This window comes from Electrona antarctica (assembly GCF_951216825.1).
Source record: "Electrona antarctica genome assembly, chromosome: 16".
NCBI classification, from domain to species: domain Eukaryota; kingdom Metazoa; phylum Chordata; class Actinopteri; order Myctophiformes; family Myctophidae; genus Electrona; species Electrona antarctica.
In genome coordinates this window covers 5505584-5532929 of record NC_136797.1, presented here as the reverse complement: position 1 = coordinate 5532929, position 27346 = coordinate 5505584, and the positions used below count along the sequence as shown (strand labels likewise).

At 45.0% G+C, this 27346-nt stretch overlaps 2 protein-coding genes across 5 annotated transcripts in view; one reads left to right on the top strand and one right to left on the bottom strand.

Moving 5' to 3' along the window:
* Positions 1-15709, top strand: part of cldn5b (claudin 5b) — a 46055-nt gene extending 30346 nt beyond the window's left edge. For both annotated transcript variants that reach the window (XM_079524550.1, XM_079524551.1), the window contains exons 3-4: positions 12824-13205; positions 14833-15709. In XM_079524550.1, the coding sequence (XP_079380676.1) occupies positions 12879-13205; positions 14833-15150 (645 nt within the window). In that variant the 5' untranslated portion in view covers positions 12824-12878 and the 3' untranslated portion in view covers positions 15151-15709. The remainder of the gene's footprint in view (positions 1-12823; positions 13206-14832) is intronic.
* A 6267-nt stretch (positions 15710-21976) lies between these two features.
* Positions 21977-27346, bottom strand: part of acads (acyl-CoA dehydrogenase short chain) — an 18812-nt gene continuing 13442 nt past the window's right edge. For 2 of the 3 annotated variants that reach the window (XM_079523558.1, XM_079523559.1), the window contains exons 7-10: positions 26892-27029; positions 25634-25729; positions 25202-25258; positions 21977-24793 (exon numbers count right to left, since the gene is read on the bottom strand). In XM_079523558.1, coding sequence (XP_079379684.1) covers positions 24641-24793; positions 25202-25258; positions 25634-25729; positions 26892-27029 — 444 coding nt within the window. In that variant the 3' untranslated portion in view covers positions 21977-24640. The remainder of the gene's footprint in view (positions 24794-25201; positions 25259-25633; positions 25730-26891; positions 27030-27346) is intronic. The other variant, XR_013791827.1, reaches the window with a different exon arrangement.

Below are 27346 nucleotides of genomic sequence, written 5' to 3'. Positions count from 1 at the left end.
TTAACCTATTGGTTAGTTAGGAGTGAGAGCAGCTCTGCCGCCTCCCGGTGTGGGTGATACTACGGCTGAGGCATTAACCTATTGGTTATGAAGGAGTGAGAACAGCTCTGCCGCCTCCCGGTGTGGGCCATACTACGGCTGGGCATTAACCTATTGGTTAGTTAGGAGTGAGAACAGCTCTGCCGCCTCCCGGTGTGGGCCATACTACGGCTGAGGCATTAACCTATTGGTTATGAAGGAGTGAGAACAGCTCTGCCGCCTCCCGGTGTGGGCCATACTACGGCTGGGCATTAACCTATTGGTTAGTTAGGAGTGAGAACAGCTCTGCCGCCTCCCGGTGTGGGCCATACTACGGCTGAGGCATTAACCTATTGGTTAGTTAGGAGTGAGAACAGCTCTGCCGCCTCCCGGTGTGGGTGATACTACGGCTGAGGCATTAACCTATTGGTTATGAAGGAGTGAGAACAGCTCTGCCGCCTCCCGGTGTGGGTGATACTACGGCTGGGCATTAACCTATTGGTTAGTTAGGAGTGAGAACAGCTCTGCCACCTCCCGGTGTGGGCCATACTACGGCTGAGGCATTAACCTATTGGTTAGTTAGGAGTGAGAACAGCTCTGCCGCCTCCCGGTGTGGGCCATACTACGGCTGAGGCATTAACCTATTGGTTAGTTAGGAGTGAGAACAGCTCTGCCGCCTCCCGGTGTGGGTGATACTACGGCTGAGGCATTAACCTATTGGTTAGTTAGGAGTGAGAACAGCTCTGCCGCCTCCCGGTGTGGGCCATACTACGGCTGAGGCATTAACCTATTGGTTATGAAGGAGTGAGAACAGCTCTGCCGCCTCCCGGTGTGGGTGATACTACGGCTGAGGCATTAACCTATTGGTTATGAAGGAGTGAGAACAGCTCTGCCGCCTCCCGGTGTGGGTGATACTACGGCTGAGGCATTAACCTATTGGTTAGTTAGGAGTGAGAGCAGCTCTGCCGCCTCCCAGCGTGGGTGATACTACGGCTGAGGCATTAACCTATTGGTTAGTTAGGAGTGAGAACAGCTCTGCCGCCTCCCGGTGTGGGCGATACTACGGCTGGGCATTAACCTATTGGTTATGAAGGAGTGAGAGCAGCTCTGCCGCCTCCCGGTGTGGGCGATACTACGGCTGAGGCATTAACCTATTGGTTAGTTAGGAGTGAGAACAGCTCTGCCGCCTCCCGGTGTGGGCCATACTACGGCTGAGGCATTAACCTATTGGTTATGAAGGAGTGAGAGCAGCTCTGCCGCCTCCCGGTGTGGGCCATACTACGGCTGGGCATTAACCTATTGGTTATGAAGGAGTGAGAACAGCTCTGCCGCCTCCCGGTGTGGGTGATACTACGGCTGGGGCATTAACCTATTGGTTAGTTAGGAGTGAGAACAGCTCTGCCGCCTCCCAGCGTGGGCGATACTACGGCTGAGGCATTAACCTATTGGTTAGTTAGGAGTGAGAACAGCTCTGCCGCCTCCCGGTGTGGGCCATACTACGGCTGGGCATTAACCTATTGGTTAGTTAGGAGTGAGAACAGCTCTGCCGCCTCCCGGTGTGGGCCATACTACGGCTGGGCATTAACCTATTGGTTATGAAGGAGTGAGAGCAGCTCTGCCGCCTCCCGGTGTGGGCGATACTACGGCTGAGGCATTAACCTATTGGTTAGTTAGGAGTGAGAACAGCTCTGCCGCCTCCCGGTGTGGGAGATACTACGGCTGGGCATTAACCTATTGGTTAGTTAGGAGTGAGAACAGCTCTGCCGCCTCCCGGTGTGGGTGATACTACGGCTGAGGCATTAACCTATTGGTTAGTTAGGAGTGAGAACAGCTCTGCCGCCTCCCGGTGTGGGCCATACTACGGCTGAGGCATTAACCTATTGGTTATGAAGGAGTGAGAACAGCTCTGCCGCCTCCCGGTGTGGGCGATACTACGGCTGGGCATTAACCTATTGGTTAGTTAGGAGTGAGAACAGCTCTGCCGCCTCCCGGTGTGGGCCATACTACGGCTGAGGCATTAACCTATTGGTTAGTTAGGAGTGAGAACAGCTCTGCCGCCTCCCGGTGTGGGTGATACTACGGCTGGGCATTAACCTATTGGTTAGTTAGGAGTGAGAACAGCTCTGCCGCCTCCCGGCGTGGGCGATACTACGGCTGAGGCATTAACCTATTGGTTATGAAGGAGTGAGAACAGCTCTGCCGCCTCCCGGTGTGGGCCATACTACGGCTGGGCATTAACCTATTGGTTAGTTAGGAGTGAGAACAGCTCTGCCGCCTCCCGGTGTGGGCCATACTACGGCTGGGCATTAACCTATTGGTTATGAAGGAGTGAGAGCAGCTCTGCCGCCTCCCGGTGTGGGTGATACTACGGCTGGGCATTAACCTATTGGTTAGTTAGGAGTGAGAGCAGCTCTGCCGCCTCCCGGTGTGGGCCATACTACGGCTGAGGCATTAACCTATTGGTTATGAAGGAGTGAGAACAGCTCTGCCGCCTCCCGGTGTGGGTGATACTACGGCTGGGCATTAACCTATTGGTTAGTTAGGAGTGAGAGCAGCTCTGCCGCCTCCCGGTGTGGGCCATACTACGGCTGAGGCATTAACCGAAAATATATCGAAACCTATATTTAGAACCAAAAACTGCATTTTGTAGGTTCATCGTCGAATAATCAAAAGGCCTTTTATTTTTTTTGTACAACAAATTTTTTCTTATATATCAACAAATCAACACGATCATTCGTTGTACAACGGTGTGGTTTACAGAACGTTGTACAACGGTGTGGTTTACAGAACGTTGTACAACGGTGTGGTTTACAGAACGTTGTACAACGGTGTGGTTTACAGAACGTTGTACAACGGTGTGGTTTACAGAACGTTGTACAGCGGTGTGGTTTACAGAACGTTGTACAACGGTGTGGTTTACAGAACGTTGTACAGAGGTGTGGTTTACAGAACGTTGTACAACGGTGTGGTTTACAGAACGTTGTACAGAGGTGTGGTTTACAGAACGTTGTACAGAGGTGTGGTTTACAGAACGTTGTACAACGGTGTGGTTTACAGAACGTTGTACAACGGTGAGGTTTACAGAACGTTGTACAGAGGTGTGGTTTACAGAACGTTGTACAACGGTGAGGTTTACAGAACGTTGTACAGAGGTGTGGTTTACAGAACGTTGTACAACGGTGTGGTTTACAGAACGTTGTACAACGGTGAGGTTTACAGAACGTTGTACAACGGTGTGGTTTACAGAACGTTGTACAGAGGTGTGGTTTACAGAACGTTGTACAGAGGTGTGGTTTACAGAACGTTGTACAACGGTGTGGTTTACAGAACGTTGTACAGTGGTGTGGTTTACAGAACGTTGTACAACGGTGTGGTTTACAGAACGTTGTACAGTGGTGTGGTTTACAGAACGTTGTACAACGGAGTGGTTTACAGAACGTTGTACAACGGTGTGGTTTACAGAACGTTGTACAGTGGTGTGGTTTACAGAACGTTGTACAGTGGTGTGGTTTACAGAACGTTGTACAACGGTGTGGTTTACAGAACGTTGTACAACGGTGTGGTTTACAGAACGTTGTACAGTGGTGTGGTTTACAGAACGTTGTACAACGGTGTGGTTTACAGAACGTTGTACAGTGGTGTGGTTTACAGAACGTTGTACAGAGGTGTGGTTTACAGAACGTTGTACAGTGGTGTGGTTTACAGAACGTTGTACAACGGTGTGGTTTACAGAACGTTGTACAGTGGTGTGGTTTACAGAACGTTGTACAGCGGTGTGGTTTACAGAACGTTGTACAACGGTGTGGTTTACAGAACGTTGTACAGTGGTGTGGTTTACAGAACGTTGTACAGTGGTGCGGTTTACAGAACGTTGTACAACGGTGCGGTTTACAGAACGTTGTACAGTGGTGTGGTTTACAGAACGTTGTACAACGGTGTGGTTTACAGAACGTTGTACAGTGGTGTGGTTTACAGAACGTTGTACAACGGTGTGGTTTACAGAACGTTGTACAACGGTGTGGTTTACAGAACGTTGTACAACGGTGTGGTTTACAGAACGTTGTACAGAGGTGTGGTTTACAGAACGTTGTACAACGGTGTGGTTTACAGAACGTTGTACAACGGTGTGGTTTACAGAACGTTGTACAGAGGTGTGGTTTACAGAACGTTGTACAGAGGTGTGGTTTACAGAACGTTGTACAACGGTGTGGTTTACAGAACGTTGTACAACGGTGTGGTTTACAGAACGTTGTACAACGGTGTGGTTTACAGAACGTTGTACAGAGGTGTGGTTTACAGAACGTTGTACAGCGGTGTGGTTTACAGAACGTTGTACAGAGGTGTGGTTTACAGAACGTTGTACAGAGGTGTGGTTTACAGAACGTTGTACAACGGTGTGGTTTAAACCACACCGTTGTACAACGGTGTGGTTTACAGAACGTTGTACAGAGGTGTGGTTTACAGAACGTTGTACAACGGTGTGGTTTACAGAACGTTGTACAACGGTGTGGTTTACAGAACGTTGTACAACGGTGTGGTTTACAGAACGTTGTACAACGGTGTGGTTTACAGAACGTTGTACAACGGTGTGGTTTACAGAACGTTGTACAACGGTGTGGTTTACAGAACGTTGTACAACGGTGTGGTTTACAGAACGTTGTACAGCGGTGTGGTTTACAGAACGTTGTACAGCGGTGTGGTTTACAGAACGTTGTACAACGGTGTGGTTTACAGAACGTTGTACAACGGTGTGGTTTACAGAAATCGTGAATTTCACGGCAAGCTCAGCGCTGCATTCTTTGAGGACCCTGGTCGGGCTTTCTCTGCCTCTGTCTGGTGCAACCACTCCAAGGAACAGCAATGTCCGTCCGTCCCTAAGGTCCGTCCTCACCTATGTGACTATGATTACCAGTAGGGGCAAAAGTGGCGCTGTTGTGCCAGAAACAGAGAGAGAGAGATAGTGTTGCACTGTTGCCTGCTAATTACACAGAAAGAGAGAGAGAGAGGCAGGGGGAGAGGGGAGTTGCACCACTCAGTTCACACAGGTGTGATTTTAATTGCACTTTGAGCACAGAGCACTTTATGAGCATGATAAAATAAAAGGAAAATTTTTTCCCTAAGTCTTAGTCTATAGAAGTTTTTACTTATTTTTGTTATACGGTGAGCGAGTCGTGTTCGGTCAAGTTTTCCTCTATGTTTTTGAGACCACCGCTCCTGTACCGCTCCCCCTGTAAATCGGGGTGACCCACCCAGGGTTTGGGTTTTAATGGGGGTGACCCACCCAGGTTTATGCAGGGTTTTAGGGTTTAAATGGGGGTTAAGCTCAGGTCCTCCCTGAAAAACAAGATGGCAACAAAAAAGGCTGAGGAAACATTTCGTCAACACTTTCAGAACACAATGGTTTGTGTTAAACAATGACAATCTTCCTATATCCTCTGCTTGTAAATGCATCCTGTGTCACTGTGCGCGCATGTATGCACGTACTCAGCTGTGTGTGTGTGTGTGTGTGTGTGTGTGTGTGTGTGTGTGTGTGTGTGTGTGTGTGTGTGTGTGTGTGTGTGTGTGTGTGTGTGTGTGTGTGTGTGTGTGTGTGTGTGTGTGTGTGTGTGTGTGTGTGTGTGTGTGTGTGTGGTAAACTTCTTGGACACGTTGGGCACTGAGCGGTTTTGCAGTCTGACTTTAAATTAATTTATGAGATTAATTATTAAGCCTTTTATGTTTTTAATTTAATACGCTATTGCCCTCTTTTAGTAAGGTAAAGAAGAATATACATCAAATATTTCCCTTACAAAGCTCATCGTAAGTTGAAGAGCTGTTTTGCGTTTTCCCTGGTTCAAGCATTGTCTATCCCTATGGAATGAGAATTAGAAGCACTGTTTCAAATATTGTCTGGACACTCATATTAACTGGAGAAAGTATTATGTTATTTATACCATTATGTATTGTGCCTGTAAAGAGTTGAATTAATATATGGTACAGTACATTTGCTCAGTGGCCTTGTGGTTAGAGTGTGCGCCCTGAAACTGGGAGGTTGGGGTTCGATCCCTGGCCGGGTCATCATACCAAAGACTGTGAAAATGGGACCCTGCTTGGCACTCAGCATCAAAGGGTTGGATTGGGGGGGCAGTCCCTGTTTGGCACTCAGCATCAAAGGGTTGGATTGGGGGTCAGTCCCTGCTTGGCACTCAGCATCAAGGGTTGGATTGGTGGGTCAGTTCCTGCTTGACACTCAGCATCAAGGGTTGGATTGGTGGGTCAGTCCCTGCTTGGCACTCAGCATCAAGGGTTGGATTGGTGGGTCAGTCCCTGCTTGGCACTCAGCATCAAGGGTTGGATTGGTGGGTCAGTTCCTGCTTGGCACTCAGCATCAAGGGTTGGATTGGTGGGTCAGTTCCTGCTTGACACTCAGCATCAAGGGTTGGATTGGTGGGTCAGTTCCTGCTTGACACTCAGCATCAAGGGTTGGATTGGTGGGTCAGTTCCTGCTTGACACTCAGCATCAAGGGTTGGATTGGTGGGTCAGTCCCTGCTTGGCACTCAGCATCAAGGGTTGGATTGGTGGGTCAGTCCCTGCTTGGCACTCAGCATCAAGGGTTGGATTGGTGGGTCAGTCCCTGCTTGGCACTCAGCAGGGGCTGTACATGTACATCAAGCTGCCTCACGCTACAGAAACGGGAGATGGGCTCCTGCCCTATGGGCCTCCCATAGCTCGGCATTGTCTGCAAGGCTTACTTACATTTAGTTTGTGCATTTCTGCAGAACCTTTAGTTGACTAGCAGGTGTTTTCTTCATTATTCATGTGTCGCATGTTGTTGCTTCACGACACGTTTCCCCCACACCTGGTGTCAGATCAGAAACAAACGCTTTACCGGCAGCCCTCGCCTCCTCCTCGCTGGATCAGATGGGATGGAATCCAACGGAACAATTTCCTGAAAAGTCAGGCTTTTTGGACGGGTTGCCAGGTTTCAACGTAGGCTATACACAATGTGGAGCGACGGCCAAGTGACCCAAAGGTCACACGCTAAGTAACCATGACGGCCAAGTGACCCAAAGGTCACACGCTAAGTAACCATGACGGCCAAGTGACCCAAAGGTCACACACTAACTAACTATGACGAGAAATGTTTGTCCACTTCAATTTTTCACTGACAAAAACTACCGGTAAATAAAAACTAAATAAAAACTATGCTATGATAAAACTAAAGACTAAATATACTGACAATTTCGTCAGAATACAAAAATGTTAGGGAGGGACTATAGTGATGTTAGGGAGGGACTATAGTGATGTTAGGGAGGGACTATAGTGATGTTAGGGAGGGACTATAGTGATGTTAGGGAGGGACTATAGTGATGTTAGGGAGGGACTATAGTGATGTTAGGGAGGGACTATAGTGATGTTAGGGAGGGACTATAGTGATGTTAGGGAGGGACTATAGTGAAGAAGATATGTTAGGGAGGGACTATAGTGATGTTAGGGAGGGACTATAGTGATGTTAGGGAGGGACTATAGTGAAGAAGATATGTTAGGGAGGGACTATAGTGAAGAAGATATGTTAGGGAGGGACTATAGTGAAGAAGATATGTTAGGGAGGGACTATAGTGATGTGTTAGGGAGGGACTATAGTGATGTTAGGGAGGGACTATAGTGATGTTAGGGAGGGACTATAGTGAAGAAGATATGTTAGGGAGGGACTATAGTGATGTTAGGGAGGGACTATAGTGATGTTAGGGAGGGACTATAGTGATGTTAGGGAGGGACTATAGTGAAGAAGATATGTTAGGGAGGGACTATAGTGATGTGTTAGGGAGGGACTATAGTGATGTTAGGGAGGGACTATAGTGATGTTAGGGAGGGACTATAGTGATGTTAGGGAGGGACTATAGTGATGTTAGGGAGGGACTATAGTGATAGGGAGGGACTATAGTGATGTTAGGGAGGGACTATAGTGATGTTAGGGAGGGACTATAGTGAAGAAGATGTTAGGGAGGGACTATAGTGAAGAAGATGTTAGGGAGGGACTATAGTGATGTTAGGGAGGGACTATCAATTTTTCTTAAGAGTTCCGGTGCGCTGCTCAGCGGCTGCACTGCGACCCAGCGTGCCTTGTATGCCTTAAATGTTTAATGTTTGTCTGTGTGCCTACGTAATGTCAGTCGTTATGTGTGTAAGGATGTGGAAGATAAGGGCCGTAGAAATCGCTCTGCTGATTCTGTGGATTATACACTCCTGTGGAAGATGCCTGTCAGTCGAACTTCAGACTCAACAATTCGACAACACAAACAATTGGCGTGGGGAGGCGCCCAGACTCGCCTGTGTGTACAGCCGAGATGTGCTGCTGTCACTACGGCCGGAGCCTCGCACAACGAACAACAACAACCACGTCTGTTTGTCAGTGTTGAACAACATCCCCGAGGAGTTGATCCGACACAGAAGGAAAAGGAAACGAGGAAGAAAGGGCGGTATACGGAATCGACTGCGGAGGAGATTCAAGCGCCCCCCGCTCCCCTCTATCGTTCTGGCCAACGTACGTTCCTTACACCACAAAATCGGCACGATACGGACATACGCAAGGTACTGTAATGATTTTCGTGAGGCATCGCTGTTTTGTTTCACTGAAAGCTGGTTAAAGCCATCAAAACCAGACTCACTGTATGAAGTCCCCGGATTCACTCTGGTGCGCCTAGACAGAGGTGGAGGAGGCGGATACGGCGGTGTATGCGTGTACATTAATGATCTCTGGTGTCGATCCTACTCAATAAAAGTGAGGATATGTGACGATCCCAATGTAGAGATCCTGGGCATGACGTTAAGACCTTTCTACCTACCCCGCGAATTTGGATGCGTTCTGCTGTTTGTTGTGTATGTGCCCCCAAAAGGGCCAGGAAGAGCTGCACAAGCAGCAAAAACCATTGCTGACTGTGTGCATGAGCTCCAACTGCAGTACCCGGACGCACCAGCAGTCGTTCTTGGAGACTTAAACCAGTGTTATCTGGACACTGTGCTGCCGGGATTTGAACAATACGTCAAGGATGCGACAAGAAAAAATAATATTTTGGACAAGTGCTATGTAAACATTCCAAATGCATATGTAGCCAAGATTGGGCCACCGATAGAGACCTCTGACCACAATGTTGTGTGCATGACTCCAGTCTATAAGTCCAAATTAAAAAGAGGGAAGCCAGAGAAGAAGGTAGTTAGGACATGGACAAATGAAAACAAGGAACAACTACAAGCATGCCTGGACTGGACTGATTGGGACACAGAGATGGTTCATTGGACGAAATTACCACAGTTACAAATGATTATATTAATTTTTGTGTACAGCTGGTTGTTCCTACAAAGGAGATAAAAATCTATCCGAACAACAAATCATATGTGACGAAAGATATAAAAAATGTAATAAATGAAAGGAAAACAGCCTTCATAAACAAAGATTTCGGTGCACTTAAATTGGCAGAAAAAAAGTTAAAAACGAAAATGAGGCAGGCAGAATTGGCACATAGACAGCGTCTGGAGGATGCGTTTAATGCCAATGATCACAAAAAGGCATGGGATACTATGAAATCTATGACAGGAATGTCAACCCCAACGAAACCTATTGTGACTGAAAATGAACTTGGTTTTTCTAATGACCTAAATACCTTTTTCGCCAGATTTGAATCATTGGACAATTCCTCAAAGTGCACTGAAATACTGAAGGCTGTAACACCTGCCCCCTCAGACAGAATTACCATCACTGTAGAGGATGTAAGGAAAGTGTTTCAATGTACTAACACAAGGAAAGCTAATGGGCCAGATGAATGTAGCGCTTTTCTCCTCAAAAACTTTGCATCTGAGTTGGCTCCAGTGTGGCAACCAATATTCCAAACCTCTGTAGACACACACACAATTCCCCTGTCTTGGAAAACCTCACACATAAAACCACTACCCAAAATCCAATGTCCAAAAGAACATAAGGATTATAGACCCATAGCTCTCACTTCAGTGATTATGAAATCACTTGAAAGAATACTGTTACAACATCTTGTTAGTATAACCAAAGAAATATTCGACCCCAGTCAGTTTGCCTATAAAAAGGGTTGCGGTACAGAGGATGCGGTTGTGACACTGGTCCACTTAATTACAAAACACCTCGATAAGTCAAATAAGAATCATGCGAGAGTACTATTCTTAGACTTTTCTTCAGCTTTCAATACAATACAGTCTGATATACTAGTGTCAAAAATGGTACAGTTGGAACTGAATCCATACTTAATTCACTGGTATGCTTCTTTTCTTACTAACAGAGTACAGAGGGTGAAAGTGAACACAACCCTCTCATCAGCATTAACTACCAATGTTGGTGCTCCCCAGGGGTGTGTGAGCTCAGCTGTACTTTTCACCCTTTATACTGACAGCTGTCGTATTGAGGAATGCCTGTCTGAATGTCGCACTGACACACCAGACCAATACATTCTAAAATACTCAGATGATACAGTTTTGATTTCTCTCCTAGATAGTTCCAGTGATCCTGGACTGCACCAACACAGAGTAAATAAGGTGGTTGAATGGAGTGATAACAACGCTCTCATCATTAACACAAAAAAGACAGAAGAGATTGTTTTTGGTACACCACCAGAGATACACAGATCCCCCATTACTATTCATGGTGAACCGATCAACCAGGTATGTTCGTACAAATACCTAGGAGTAGTAATAGACCATCTATTGTCATGGAACGATCAGATTGATTCAGTGTGTAAGAAAACAAAGCAAAGAATCTACTTCCTTCGCCGTCTAAGATCCTTCGGTGCTAGTAGACGGATTCTTCTTTTGTTTTTCACTTCTGTTATTATGAGTGTTCTTCAGTACTGTAGTACCACCTGGTATGGATGTTTGTCTGCAGCCCTAAAGTCACAAATGCTGCAACAACTGAACATTTGTTCAAAGATTGTTGGACAACAACTTCAGAAACTTTATACATCCACGTATGATAACAGCATCCTAAGGTTAGCAAGGAATACCACCTCTAATACTAAGCATGTGTTGTATGGAGAATATAGGTTGCTACCTTCAGGAAGGAGATATGGTGTACCAGCATACAATAAGGTCAGACTAAAGAGGTCCTTTGTCCACCAGTCGACCTTGAGGCTTAATCAAGAGTCGTAGTAGCCACAGGATAATCTAAGCGGTGGATATTGCTCTTGTCTTCATGTCTTTATGTATGTAAATTGTCTTGTTCTTTGTGTTATGTCAAATGTGTGTACGTATATGTGTTCTGCATACTTGGCTGCTGTGTCGCAAGACAAATTTCAGTGTGAACTGACAATAAAGTACTATATCATATCATATCATATCTATAGTGAAGAAGATGTTAGGGAGGGACTATAGTGATGTTAGGGAGGGACTATAGTGAAGAAGATGTTAGGGAGGGACTATAGTGATGTTAGGGAGGGACTATAGTGATGTTAGGGAGGGACTATAGTGATGTTAGGGAGGGACTATAGTGAAGAAGATGTTAGGGAGGGACTATAGTGATGTTAGGGAGGGACTATAGTGATGTTAGGGAGGGACTATAGTGATGTTAGGGAGGGACTATAGTGATGTTAGGGAGGGACTATAGTGAAGAAGATGTTAGGGAGGGACTATAGTGATGTTAGGGAGGGACTATAGTGATGTTAGGGAGGGACTATAGTGATGTTAGGGAGGGACTATAGTGATGTTAGGGAGGGACTATAGTGAAGAAGATGTTAGGGAGGGACTATAGTGAAGAAGATGTTAGGGAGGGACTATAGTGAAGAAGATGTTAGGGAGGGACTATAGTGAAGAAGATATCCAGTAGAACTAAAAGACAAGACATCTTCTGATTGGTTGCGCTCTGAAAATAGCAGATCTACAAGCTCACAACGCGTTGCGCTGTGACACGCTGTGAGCTTGTAGATCGGCTATATTCAGCATGCAAACAAGTGTAAAATCAGGTATTATACGACGCCATCAAGGCCCGCCACAATTTATTTTAGTCGAAAGCAAATCATCTGTAGATTTAATCGACTTAAATACCGAAACATTTCAGATGATTAAAAGTAAATTAAAGTTTACTCCAAGACTATGACTAAAACCAAAACGGATCTCTCTAGTGCACACTAATGTCCTCATCAATCAAGACTATGACTAAAACTAAAACAGATCTCTCTAGTGCACACTAATCAATCAATCAGTCCTCATCAATCAATGCTACCGGTCTGGCAGAGGCTGCAGTAAGCTGTACTACAGTTGATTAGCACGAATTTCATATGTAAACAACACAGTGCCAGCTGGGATGGGCCGTGGCGTTGGGTGGGCAGGGGTCCCATTTCCATTTACATGACAAGTCACACCCCACCGGGGGAGGGAGGGAGGGGGGAGAGGGAGAGAGAGAGAGAGAGGGGGGGGCCTTTAATAACTAAAAGAGGCACTGACCGGGACAAGAGCACCAGTGCGTAAAAAAAAGGCTCCATTTCCACTGGATTCCATCTCAGGACGGAGAACACAGAGAACACAATCATAAAACTGTAAAAAATAAAGACGAGAGGACATCTTATTATTGACTGGAAACAAGCGGACTTCGCACACTATAGGCTACAACAATTCTATTTCTCTATTTTAAAAGGACAAGAGAGGACATATTATTGACTGGAAAACAAGCGGACTTCGCACACTTTATAGGCTACAACAATTCTATTTCTCTATTTTAAAAGGACAAGAGAGGACATCTTATTGACTGGAAAACAAGTGGACTTCGCACACTTTATATAGGCTACAATTCTATTTATCTTATTTCTAAAGAAAGGAGACCGGCCGCGACCGCATATACGGAACAAAAAGGACCCAGCGTGTCAACATGTTCTCCGTGTGCCTGGAGTTCCTGGGCCTGGGCGCGTGCGTGACGGGCTCGCTGCTGGTGATGGTGGCGTGCGGGCTGCCCACGTGGAAGGTGACGGCGTTCATAGACTCCAACATCGTGACATCCCAGACCATCTGGGACGGCCTGTGGATGTCGTGCGTGGTGCAGAGCACGGGCCAGATGCAGTGCAAGGTGCACGACTCGGTGCTGGCGCTGTCGCAGGACCTGCAGGTGGCGCGCGCCCTCACGGTGGTGGCGGCCGTGCTGGGCGTGTGCGGGCTGGGCGTCATGGTGGCGGGCGCGCAGTGCACCAACTGCATCAAGGTAAATGAAAAGACAAGAAGCAGTGTTGTTTTGGTCGACTAAGGGCTCCATTTTCGTCTCCGCTAAACCCCTTATCCCTAAACTTCTTTGCCTTTTTTTTTTTACTATTTTGAAAAACATTTTTGAATAGTTCAACTAGCCAATGTACATTGACACGTTGTGAGATTGTAGAAATAGTAAAAAAAAAAGAAGAAGAAGTTTAGGTATAAGGGGTTTAGCGGTGACGAAAATGGAGCCCCATAACTAAGACGAAAAATGTTCGTCGACTACCTTTTTTCACTGACGAAAACTAAACGGAAACTAAATGAAAACTAAGCTGTGATGACTAAAACTAAGACTAAATGTATTGACAATTTCGTCAACAGATACATACTAGACTAAAATGCTAGGAAGGGGACTAGTGGACAAGAGATCCAGTATAAGTCATTTTACACTTGGTTGCATGCTGAAAATAGCAGATCTACCGACGCGTTGTGAGCTTGTAGATCGGCTATTTTTAAATGGCCAAAATGTATAAGGGCTATAGGGCTGAAGTGGTTAATGTAGACTTCTCTTTTTTTAAACAATCAAAATCTACAAAGTAACTAATGTTTGTAAAAGGACAACATTTGCCTCTGAGATGTAATGGAGTACTGTCTGAAAATTGGAAATACTCCAGTGAAGTAAAAGTACTTCAAAATTGTACTTCATTAGGCTACAGATAATCTTTTCGATTAAAGGTGATGTATAAGTCAGTGGTTCTCACACTTTTTCATGTCAAGGACCCCCAAATGATCATGTAAATGATCTATTTAGCCGTAGACTCATCATGCTCATCCCAGGAATACAAATGTAGCCTTTACTGTGAAGTAGTAGGCCTCACTCAGACCTTTACTGCATTGCTGTATGCTTGTTGGATGAATGTTGTGTAGTGTCATGGCCGCCCCAATGCATTTCCAATGGGAGTCACATGGTTTGACACAACATTTGTGTTGTATGAGGGGGAGGGGCGCAGTCGAAACACAGCCGAAAGCCATACAACAGCTTGTAGTCCAAAATGTGGACTACAAACCATGTGACTTCCATTGGAAATGCATTGGGGCGGCCATGACACTACACAACATTCATCCAACAAGCATACAGAAATGCAGTAAAGGTCTGAGTGAGGCCGTAGACTGACTAAGTCAGTGGTTCCCAAACCTTTTCATGTCAAGGACCCCCAAATCGACATTTACTAGGCCACGGACCCCCATTTGAAAACATATGCCAGTGTCCCCGATAAGGGAGGATTTTTACGGCTCTAGCAGTGATTCCGAAACGTATTCATTTCATGGATCCCCATGAGTTTCACACGCATTAGGCTATTTCTATCTCTGGTACCCTAATTTATATTGTAAAACCACTGTTAATTTAACTCTGAGAGTCCATTTGGTTCCATTTGAACACTCTGAGTTACAGACCCATAAGGGTCCATTTGGTTCCCAACTATCTACACCCTTGAACTCCCTCAAGTACCCCCAGGGGTCCCCGGACCCCGCTTTGGGAACCCATGGACTAAGTGAAATGAAAATGGCAGGTGTGGGAAATTCGACAGGTGGACAATTAGTATTTCTTTAACCGTTTCATCCCTCATATCCACATCCAACAGGACGAGGTGGTGAAGGCCAAGGTGGTGTTGGCGGGGGGCGTGGTCTACATCGCCAGCGGGCTCCTGGTGCTGGTGCCGCTGTGCTGGATGGCCAACAGCATCATCGTGGACTTTTACGACAACCGCGTGCCGCCCTCCAAGAAGAGGGAGATCGGCGCCGCCATCTACATCGGCTGGGCCGCCTCGGCCCTGCTCTTCCTGGGGGGGGCGCTGTTGTGCTGCTCCTCCTGCCCGCACCGGGTGAAGAGCGCCTATCCCATCAAGTACACCAAGAGCATCACCATCAACGGGGACTTTGACAAGAACCACTATGTATAGCAGGGGTTCCCAAAGGACCCCCACATTGACACTCGTCATCCCGCGGACCCCCCCCCCCATTTGAAAATATATGTCAAGGACCCCCCATAAGAGAAGACTTTTTATGGCTCTAGCAGTGATTTTCAACCATTTTCATTTCAAGGGCCCCCCGTGGTTTGACCTGAATTAGGCTACGGGGCCCCCTTTTTAATGGCATTTCTATCTCTGGGACCCCCAATATATATTGTAAAATCACTGTTAATTTAACTCTGAGAGTGTACAAATGGAACCAAATGGACCCCCTCCCCTCCCTCCCCGCCCTGGTAGAAAACAGCGGAGAAAACTTGACGTCACCATATTTCGAGCGACGCCCCCTCTGCACTGTAGTTCACTCCCACTCATCTAGCCCCGCCCCCTCTGCACTGTAGTTCACTCCCACTCATCTAGCCCCGCCCCTAGCCCCGCCCCTATGCACTGTAGTTCACTCCCACTCATCTAGCCCCACCCCCTAGCCCCGCCCCCTCTGCACTGTAGTTCACTCCCACTCCTCTAGCCCCGCCCCCTCTGCACTGTAGTTCACTCCCACTCCTAGACCAGGAAATGTGTCTCGTTCCACCCCAGGCTTTCATTTTTTTGAGCCGATGCAAAACGAAAATAAAAGCCTGGGTATACCGAGGCTATAAGGACATTAATAATGAATAATTATTATAATATTAATAATAATAATTCATAATATCCCTTCAAGTAGTACACCAACAGCATCATCGTCATCAACAGAGACTTTGCAACATGCCAGAGTTAAGATGGTTGGTTGCAACATGCCAGAGTTAAGATGGTTGGTTGCACACTGGGCGTGTTCTTCGGAAGAAAACGACGGAAAAACGCAGCTACAAATCCGAAAACGTGTCCAGTGTGCAGCAGGGACCTTTTAATGTGGTTTCCAAAGTCTGAAATGAGATGCCAACCCACTCCTTATTGGTTAATATGTATTTTTTTTAATATATATATATATTTCACAGTAGTGTCATGGTTAATGTACAGAACTACAAAGATGGTTAATGTACAGAACTACAAAGTTGAGGAACTGTTATTGGATGAAAGGACATTAAATGTACGAAGAACAACAGCTATGAATGGAAGTCACGGAAATGATTTGACGTTCATGACTTTCTAATTGTGTCTCGTGAGTCGTGTTGACACTGGAGCCATATCGTTTTTACATCAGTGGTTCTCAAACTTTACAGGCCGTGACAAACTCCCCCCAGACACCCCCCCCCCCCCCCCCCCCCACACCCCACACCCCAAATCATATTTGAACTGAGGACCCCCCCAAAATAATCATATTTGGACTGGGGACCCCCCAAAATAATCCTATTTGAACTGGGGACCCCCCAAAATAATCATATTTGAACTGGGGACCCCCCAAAATAATCATATTTGAACTGGGGACCCCCCCAAAATAATCATATTTGAACTGGGGACCCCCCAAAATAATCGTATTTGAACTGGGGACCCCACAAAATAATCATATTTGAACTGGGGACCCCCCCAAAATAATCATATTTGAACTGGGGACCCCCCCAAAATAATCATATTTGAACTGGGGACCCCCCAAAATAATCGTATTTGGACTGGGGACCCCCCAAAATAATCATATTTGAACTGGGGACCCCCCAAAATAATCATATTTGAACTGAGGACCCCCCAAAATAATCATATTTGAACTGGGGACCCCCCAAAATAATCATATTTGAACTGAGGACCCCCCCAAAATAATCATATTTGGACTGGGGACCCCCCAAAATAATCATATTTGAACTGGGGACCCCCCAAAATAATCGTATTTGAACTGGGGACCCCCCAAAATAATCATATTTGAACTGGGGACCCCCCCCAAAATAATCATATTTGAACTGGGGACCCCACAAAATAATCATATTTGGGCCTGGGCCATGGCTCAATGGTCCAGGCACCTTGGCTGGTAATCCAGTCTGGCAGTGTGCCGCGGGTTCGACTCCCGATCCCGACGGCCTTTACTGCATGTCATCCCCCCCATCTCTCTCCCCATTTCCTGTCAGCCTACTGTCTGTCCCTCCATGAAAAATATAAAATAAAGGCGAAAGCCACAAAAAAACATTTAAAAAAAAAATAATCATATTTGGACTGGGAATTGGGGAACCCTACCCTGACATGCACTTGGAATTGTAGAAAGTTGAGGCATTACATTTTTTTACTCCAGATCATTATTGTAAAAATATGCTATTGTCAACATGTAGATCGATGTAGATTTATTGGGTAATAATATTTGACAATTTGGCTAATGTTTGACCACTTCTGTAGTATAGTGTTTTGATTGCTTCTGGTGCAAATAATAGTCTTATTTTATTTTATTTAGGTATTAAATAGTTGGTTTGTTTATATATACTGTTGCACATTATAAGCTAATCACTTTGGAAACCCCCCCCCCTCCGGACCCTCATGGGGGTCCGGACCCACAGTTTGAGAACCACTGTATTAGATCAGAAGCCTTTTAGTTAGTGTGTAAATAGTTATAACTTTTTGTTTAGCGTTTCATAAGCTCTGGTCCATAGCTCTAATGCCGTTGCATTTAGAGCTATGTTACCGATGACTTCCGGGGCTCGCATAAACGCAGACCAGCCTCTCGTCTTTAGTGTAAAAAAAGAAAATCCCTTTCTGGCCAAAAAGTACAGTTTATACGTGTGGTGCGGGGGGGGCTCAGAGTGCTCCCACTAAGGAAAGTAGGCTTTCTGGCTTGGGCCATGGCTCAGTGGTCCAGGCACCTTGGCTGGTAATCCAGTCTGGCAGTGTGCCGCGGATTCAACTCCCGATCCCGACGGCCTTTACTGCATGTCTTCCCCCCATCTCTCTCCCCATTTCCTGTCAGCCTACTGTCTGTCCCTCCATAAAAAAATAAAAAATAAAAAATAAAAAAATAAAATAAAAGGCGCAAGCCACAAAAAAAAGAAAAGAAAAGAAAAGTAGGCTTTCTAATGACACAACCCGCCTTTGTTATGGTGAGAAGCAACAACGTTCTCTTTTTATTTACGCTAAAGACGAGAGGCTGGTCTGCGTTTATGCGAGCCCTGGAAGTCATCGGTAACATAGCTCTAAATGCAACGGCATTAGAGCTATGGAGCAGAGCTTAGCGTTCCTGTGAATGGTTCATGCAGCCGTCATGTCCAGACCAATGTGCACTGAGATACTGATCAAAGGCTGGCCTACTGCGACACATTTGCATGTCAATACATGTCGGCTAGCCTGTTGTGTATTTACTATTTTAATTAAACACTGTAATTTTCTTACGTTTTATATGACATAATGATGTTTTTTTTTATAATAAAGGGAACACAGCAATGTGTCTATTTATACTCGTAGCCTAAGCGTGTATTATAATGCATTGCATGTCAGAAGTTCAGAACTGTTTTATACATATCTTTAAAAAAAAATATATATATAGGGCATTAAGCAACTAGTCGACTAGTTTACTAGTCGACTAGTTTACTAGTCGACTAGTAAATCCACTAGTCGACCTTGGTTGGTACTAGTTGACTAGTTGATGTTTTTTAAGAAAAAAATTTTATTTTTTATTTCTTCCCCGATTTTGTAGGCCTCAAGATCAGGTAGATTATAGTTATAGTCACCATGTACACAGTTTTTCAATGTACAAATATTTATTATTTATTTTCATTTATTTTATTTTTTACATAATAGGTAGTTAAACAACTAGTCGACTAGTAAACTAGGCAACTAGTCAACTAGTAAAAATGACTAGAAGTGAATGCCCTGACGCAACAATAAACAATAGGCCTATGGGAAATAACCAATAAACAACAGGCCTCCTGGCCTATGGGAAATAACCCAGTGTTACTGGAAGTTTCAATTACTTCTGGGATATTAACACTTTGAAAAACATGTCACTGCATGCATTGTTTGCATTGTTTTGTTATTGCATGTGTCCCATTGTGCAGTCTACGGTTATTGTACTTTATGATGGGAATATCCTGGAGTTTGAGACTAGGCTACAGGGCTTATCTACAATCACCCACTTAAACCCAATATAGATTTAGTTTATACTGTGGTCCCCCAGGGCTCTGTACCAGGCCCTCTCCTTTGTCTGTATACCCTCTACAGAGTCTACACCAGTGGTTCTCAACCCTTTTCATATGAAGGCCCATTTATTTATGGGTTTGATGAGATTTAGGGCTCCATTTTCGTCACCGCTAAACCCCTTATCCCTAAACTTCTTTGCCTTTTTTTTGAGTGGTGTAAACCACTCCTACAACTGGCTTTGTTAGTTTACGTGTCTGTCTGTTCGTACCAAAAAATTAGCATGGTTGCTATGGTCACCCAGTTCACCCGGGTGTGATTTCATTACGTCAGACCACAGTTGATCAGTCTATATAAGACCTTACACCACTCAGTTCACACGGGTACTATTTTGCAAAACATTTTTGAGAAGTTAAAATGGCCAGTCTACAAGCTCACAACGTGTCAATGTAGATTGGCTAGTTGAACTATTCAAAAATGTTTTTCAAAAAAGAAGTTTGGGGATAAGGAGTTTAGTGGTGATGAAAATGGAGCCCTTAAGCCTCTCAGACCCAATTTAGAAGACTTTTTTTTTTACTTTCGACGTCGGGCGTAAATGGGTACAATAATGGTTAAAGTGATTTTCATACTACTGTAGCTTGTGGGGATCCCCCCCCCCCCCCCCCCCCCCCTCCCGACCCCTGGGGATCTCCATCCGGACACTGTGAGAACTAGTTTGGTTTCTTCTTTAAGCTCAGCCTGCTACCAGTAAACAGACCCCCTCCCCTCTCCTCCCCCCGCACCCACGCTATCATCGACATAATCAGTGTGGTCATTAAGCTGCTACTGTTGGGCCAGGAGGAAACTGTATGTGGGTCAGCAAACATAGCCCACCACCACCCTGCACTCCTACTGGCCCCGACCCCCACCCCCACCACCACCCCCCCACCACCACCACCACCCCACCCTGCACTCCTACTGGCCTGACCCCCACCACCGCCCCCCACCACCACCGCCCCACCCACTCCCACTGCACACAACATGAACATGCACAGGACAACAACTTTGCACGCACACACGGTCACACATGCAGGAAAACAAAGGAATGCAGCCCCCTCCCCTCCCTCACACACACACACACACACACACACACACACAATAGAAAACCTGGGGTGACTTCCATTGTAGTGAGAAATCACCCCATGTTTTACTTTGTCGTTGCAGAAACAGTCACATGCAGAAACAGCATATTGTTGCTGTCGGGAGGAAACCTCATAACTCCATTTTTGAGGTTTTTGATTTTTTTGTTTTGTTTCATCAATCAGTGCAATTGAACACCCTTTACGTCTGTGAACCAATGTAGTAAAAAGTGCTTTGGACAAAACCTCTTAACTCCATTGGACCCTCAAAATGTCTGCTAAAGCAACTAACTCCACCACCTCTCCCCCTCTCTCATGGAAGTAACTGACAATATATAAAGTTACAACACCAACTGTGATGAGGCTGTATTGCTTTGTTTTAAAAAATACAAGGTTTTCTGAATTTCCTGAAAAATGAACATTTTGGAGTTGAGTCCCGACAGCAGAGATACATGCACATGGATGTGTCGCAATTCAAAAGTCATTCAAACTTTGATACAACCTGTAGAAATAACACTGTTACTGTCTGGGGCAGAGACCTTGTACTGTATCTCCATTTCATGTTTTTCATAAATTCTTGCCCTACTAAGCCTACTTTACCATTCAAGTGTCACAAAAGTAGTACAAATATCACATCTACAAGCTCACAACGTGTAGCCAAGATGGTCTATTTCACTATTTTCATTTTTTTATATAGTATAATAAAATCCCACCCGTGTCAAGTAAGTGGTGCAACTCCGTGTGGGGGTCCCCGGTGTCCCCGGGCGTCGCACTGCGACGCAACGCATTTTGAGCTTGTAGATCAGCTATTTTTGTGGGAGAGAAATATGTGGCCCTCTGGAGCGAGTGTGGAAAGTGGCCCTCTCCATCTTCAAAGTGTACTATTGAGCTTAACGGGGAAATGGGGGTTTGTGGGATCATTGCATGATCCGGATACTGTAGAATCAGATGCCAAGCTCAGAACAGCAACAGAAATCAACATTTCATTTGGATAAATGTATGTTGAACCATACACATTATTATGGCCTGACGTCAAAATTAAAAAAAAATGTTTTCAAAATCCTGAGTTTTCTGAAAAACCTTGTTTCTGTATCAGTGGTTCTCAATATTTAATGTCAAGGACCGGCGGCAGTGGCTCAGGGGTAGAGTGGCTGGATGGGAACCGCAAGGTTGCCAGTTCGAACCCTGTGGGCTCCCCCAGAGTTAGTGTCAAAGTGTCCTTGAGCAAGACACTGAACCCCAAATTGCTCCTGATGTGCAGGCTAGTGCCTTGCATGGTTTCCGCCGCCATCAGTGTGTGAATGGGTGAATTGATGCACAATCTATGTAAAGCGCCTTGGATGAAGGTGCTATATAAATGCACCATTTACCAAGGACCCCAAAAAATATATGTAATATGCCTCCGCCCCCCCATCTGAAAATATGTTGTTCCAGGAACCCCCCCAGAAGCAAAGATTTGAGTTAAAATGTTCACTCTGTAATAATATATATTCAAAGATTTGAGGCACATTTTCACGATTTAGCAGATCTACAAGTTCATAGCGCGGCACTTGGTGCTGCGCTATGAGCTTGTAGATCTGCTATTTTTCAATAGCTAAATTGCTTTAAACCACCAAAAGGGGTTCCTGCCAAGAATGGGTTAATGACTCAAAATGAAGACATGTAATCAATCATGTGTTTTAATGTAATTTACACAACAGCATAAATTATAATGAAATATGTACAGTTTTCTATTGAGGCACAAGAGTGTGGACTGCACAATCATGTCATATTAGAAAAGATAACAATTCAACATGTAGCTCCTTTAGCCCGATGGCTGATCATTTCAACTGCACAGAACAATAGGCATTGTGTGTCAAGCACATTTCATCAAGTCACTAATTGTTCTATGGCACCCGAAACACACAAAAACAAACACAAATAAAAGGAAAGATAATTTCCCCATCAATACAGACTCAATAGGTGTTCCTTTTACAACATTCTGTGCAGCATTTGCTTAAATTAAACATGTAATTCCTATGGCGACACTGAGGCACACATGAAGTCTGTTGTGGAATCAGAAAAAACACCCAGAGAAACCACACCACTGCCCTCTTGTGGCCAGCCTGTGCCATCACAATCATTGAACACAGTAACTGGATAACGATCAAAACAACAATTCTTCTACAATCTCTAATTGTGTGTAGACTTCTTGTAAATTAACTTATCTAATGCAGAGGTTTAACAATAATGTAACTCTTGAGTGTGTTAAAATGAAACCAAATGGCCCCATAAGGGTCCATTTTACACTCTCCAGAGTTACAAGATCTATAAGGGTCCATTTGGTTACCAACTCTCCATCATTTAGCTGCATGGGGACCACCTGGAACCTCCAAAAGGACCACTGGTTCAGAACCACTGCCTTAAACAGAGCCGATAAAGGAAGAGTGGATGGAGTGGTATCTGTTCATTCACACACAAGTTAGGCTCCGTTTTAGATTACAATTTTAGGCTATTTTAGGTATTAGGTATCCATGCTGTGGGTCCCCAGAATGTAACCACCCTCCTGATAATGGCCTAATAAATTATATATTTGAAAGATGTATTTTTGTAAGAGGAAATGACAAAGAGATGACAGCTTATTTTTTGGGCATTCAGGCGTGCGTAGTTCCAGACTCAATAGTACAGTACAGTATATAGCATTGGTTCTCAAAGGGAGTTAAATTAACAGAGATAGCAATGCCATTAAATGGGGGTCCGTAGACTAATGCAGGTCAAACTGGAGGTCCTTGAAATTAAAATGGTTGAGAACCAGTGGTATATACTAGCTTTCAGAGATTGTGGAGCAGTTGTCTGACTACACAAAGACTACTTAGTTGGTGTAGTTTAAATAAAATGTGTAATTCTGACGTGTTCATGAGCTATATAAGTGTGTAATTGAGCTGGGTTGTTTATGAGCGGGTGTTAACAGCGCACACTAATGTCTGAGTTTGCAGATGATTCTCTGAAAACAAACCTTTTCATTCGTTCAAAAACATCGCAGAACAACTTTTGAGTCCCTTGAACTACGAGTTAAACATAGGCATGGGATACATATTAATATTATGTCTGAATTATCTTATCGCGCAACGCAAAACAGACGATCGGCCAGCTCACAACAAGTCGCAACGTGGCGTGTTGTGAGCTTGTAGATCGGCTATTTTCGGCGAGCAACACTGAAGTCTAAATCCCCCATTTAGGACCTCCGTGAGCAATGTACTAGTAGTTGGTATAGAGGTCCTTGGTGATATCAATAGCAGATCTACAAGACCACAACGCGTCGCACGTGGGCTTGTAGATTGGCTATTTTCAGGTTTTTCGTTCCGTTTCCGTTTTTCTTTTGGACATGTGACGTGTCTGCCTCGCCCGTCGACGGCGACGGTATTCTTGGAAAGGCGGAGCTGGACTCAGAAGATCCGGAGCTGGACTCAGAAGATCCGGAGCTGGACTCAGAAGATCCGGAGCTGGACTCAGAAGATCCGGTTTCCAGGTGGAAGAAATCATCATTATCTTCTGAGTTCTCCCTGTGATGTCACAGAGATTAGGATCACGTAGTAGACAGGAGGTCCATGGCCGGATCAGATAGACGGATGGATCAGAGTCAGATGGATCATCATTGATCACCATATTCAGACCGCCTTCATCTTGCCAGCAAGGTGCTGCTAACTAGGTGCAACTTCCCATAGACGGCCCATTCGTCCAAACAGAACAGTCCTATCTAATTGTATAAAACAACGTCAAACTCACCCAACATCACAGCTGTACGAAAAGCTTGAATTATGCTCTTTCTATCTAAGTGTTTGTTTTATAAAAATCCACTGTTCCTTTTTCTAAGCGTTGGGAGTTTGGAAGCGTTCGTTGTATATCACGCAACGGCCCATGCGTACCACCCGTTTTGAATTTGCACATACTGCAGTTGGCAGCAGGACGTTGCTTTACTGATAACGAGCGCTTCCAAACTCTGACACTTAGAAAAATAAAAGAACCTGCACGGAATTTCTTGACATAAAGTATCTCATAACATGTCTAGGCCAGGGTGGAATCTTATGAAACAAACTTTGCGGATTGAAAGAGGATAATTCAAGCTTTTCGTACAGCTGCAATGTTGGTGAGTTTAACGTTGTTTAATACAATTATTTAGGACTTTTCTGTTTGGATGAATGGGCCGTCAAGTCAATGGGAAGTTGCACCTACTGTATAGTTAGCAACCTTGCTGGCAAGAAGGCTGCGGTCTGCATATTATGGTCAATAGACAGTCACTAGACAGAGGTCTACGGCTTGTATTCCTTCAGTAGTTGTCCAGAGTTCTACGGCTTGTATTCCTTCAGTAGTTGTCCAGCGATCACTAATCTCTGGATCTCGCTGGTCCCCTCGTAGATCTCTGTGATGCGCGCGTCTCGGTAGTGCCTCTCGGCCGGCATGTCTGTCACGTAGCCCATCCCTCCCAGCACCTGGATGGCCTTTTAATGGGGCAGAAAAGAGAAGAGAAATGTGTTGGGAGGGCGTCACACACACGCACACATACACGGGACTCCCTTTTTTGCTGAGCCTGGGGGTCAATGGGCGCTGATGTGGCGTTTGTTTATATATAACTCTATGGACTAGACCGCGACGGAGGCCTGTCGTCTCAAGCGAACTTGAGCCACCACAGAGCGAGCGAGTTGCCGTGTCAAGCGTTACAAAGTTCGCTTAGCCGACTCAGGGCCGACAGGCCGAGAATAGTAAATATTAATGTTCTGGCCCATTGACTCCCAGGCTCTGCAAATAAGGGAGTCCACACACACACACTCACACTCACTCACTCTCACACACACACACACACGCACACACACTACAGTATATCAGCTGTTTGAATAGTGTGGTGGTACCTGGTGTGCGCAGTACGTGGCCGCTTCAGATGCTGCCAGTTTAGCCATGGCTGCTTCCTGTGGGTCAGAGAGGACAGATAGTTTAGCCATGACTGCTTCCTGTGGGTCAGGGAACATCAGATGAAGGTCAGCATGAACACAACACGCTAGGGCTTTAAGCAACTAGTCGACTGTTCAACTAGTCGACTAGTAACTCCATACCTTAGTGAAGGGTTTCGACTAGTAACTCCATACCTTAGTGAAGGGTTTCGACTAGTAACTCCATACCTTAGTGAAGGGTTTCGACTAGTAACTCCATACCTTAGTGAAGGGTTTCGACTAGTAACTCCATACCTTAGTGAAGGGTTTCGACTAGTAACTCCATACCTTAGTGAAGGGTTTCGACTAGTAACTCCATACCTTAGTGAAGGGTTTCGACTAGTAACTCCATACCTTAGTGAAGGGTTTCTTGGCGTCTCGTAGGAGTGCAGCCTTCCAGGTCAGCAGACGGGCGCTCTCCAGAGCCACGGCCATGTCAGCCAGTTTAAACTACATCAAAGTAGAATGAAAGTTAACTGTCAACTAAGTCCTTTCACACAAACTGGACTCAAAACAATTATTTTGGAGTATGCGTAGATAAATTAGCATTACTTTATCATATCGTTGCTGTCGGGAGGAAACCTCTTAACTCCATTTTTGAGTTTTTTTTTTTTGCATAAATCAGTGCTATTGAACACCCTTTACGTCTGTGTGTTGTTTCATAAATCAGTGCTATTGAACACCCTTTACGTCTGTGTGTTGTTTCATAAATCAGTGCTATTGAACACCCTTTACGTCTGTGTGTTGTTTCATAAATCAGTGCTATTGAACACCCTTTACGTCTGTGTGTTGTTTCATAAATCAGTGCTATTGAACACCCTTTACGTCTGTGTGTTGTTTCGAAAATATTGAACCAATGGAAAGTAGTAAAAAACGCTTTGGACAAAACCTCTTAAATCCATTAGACCTTCAAACTGTCTGCTAAAGCAACTAACTCCACCACCTCTCCCCCTCTCATGCAAGTAATTGACAATATATAAATTCACAACAGCAACTTTGATGAGGCTGTATTGCTTTGTTTTGGAAAATATAAGGTTAAGAGGTTTCTTCCCGACAGAGATATATTATTTAACCACATGGACCCTAGCATCCATATTCTGTGGAAAACGTTCTCGGAAAATAGATGATCTTCAGAGCGGCTATTGTCAGCAAAGAGATTTGGGGCTCCATCTTGCGCCACCCTTATCCCTACATTTATTTGCCATTTTTTACTATTTTGAAAATCATTTTAAAATAGTTCAACTAGCCGATCTACATCTACATGTTGTGAGCTTGTAGAACAGCTATTTTAACTATTTTAAAAGGTTTTTATGAATAGTCAAAAATGGGAAATAAGTTTAGGGGTAAGGTGGCGCAAGATATAGCCCTTGATCTAGAGCGAAAAACGTGTGCGTGCGTGTGTGTGTTCAACCGTAGTATGTAAGGTTTGATTGGTTAAGGATTCAGCCTCTATGTGACAAATACTCGTCAGATACCACTGTCATCACATATTTAGCACATAAATGAACCTATTTAATAGCAGCTTTGAAGCTATAAAGTCCAACTCAGGATTGGATAATATTCAAAGTAACCAATCAGAAGAGAGAGCACAGACGACAGATGTCAGTCGTACCTGGATGGCCTGCATCTTGCCAATGGGAGCTCCGAACGCGGTGCGTTTGTGTGCGTAGTCCGCAGCGCAGTCCAGGGCGGCCTGGGCGATGCCGAGAGCCTGGGACGCGATGCCGATACGCCCGCTGTCCAGGGTTTGCTGTAGAGACATAACACAACACAACACATGATCAAAGACCTTTAACACCCCGAACGCCCCCGGGGTTATTTAATCCATTAAATCATAGCGCCCAGCGATTTATAGCAGCGGAGCACTTTTACCGACGGACCGGATGTTATCCCGGATGTGGCTGTAGCAGCTAAATGTAGCCAAAACACTCGACAACAACGGGATGTATGATTCATTCTACCGCGACTAGCGACTGGACCGCGGTGGGCCGTCTATCAAATGATCTTTGCTTAGAATGAATGAGGATCAAGAGTTAACGTTTTAAGATTTTCGGTCTCGTCGGCTAA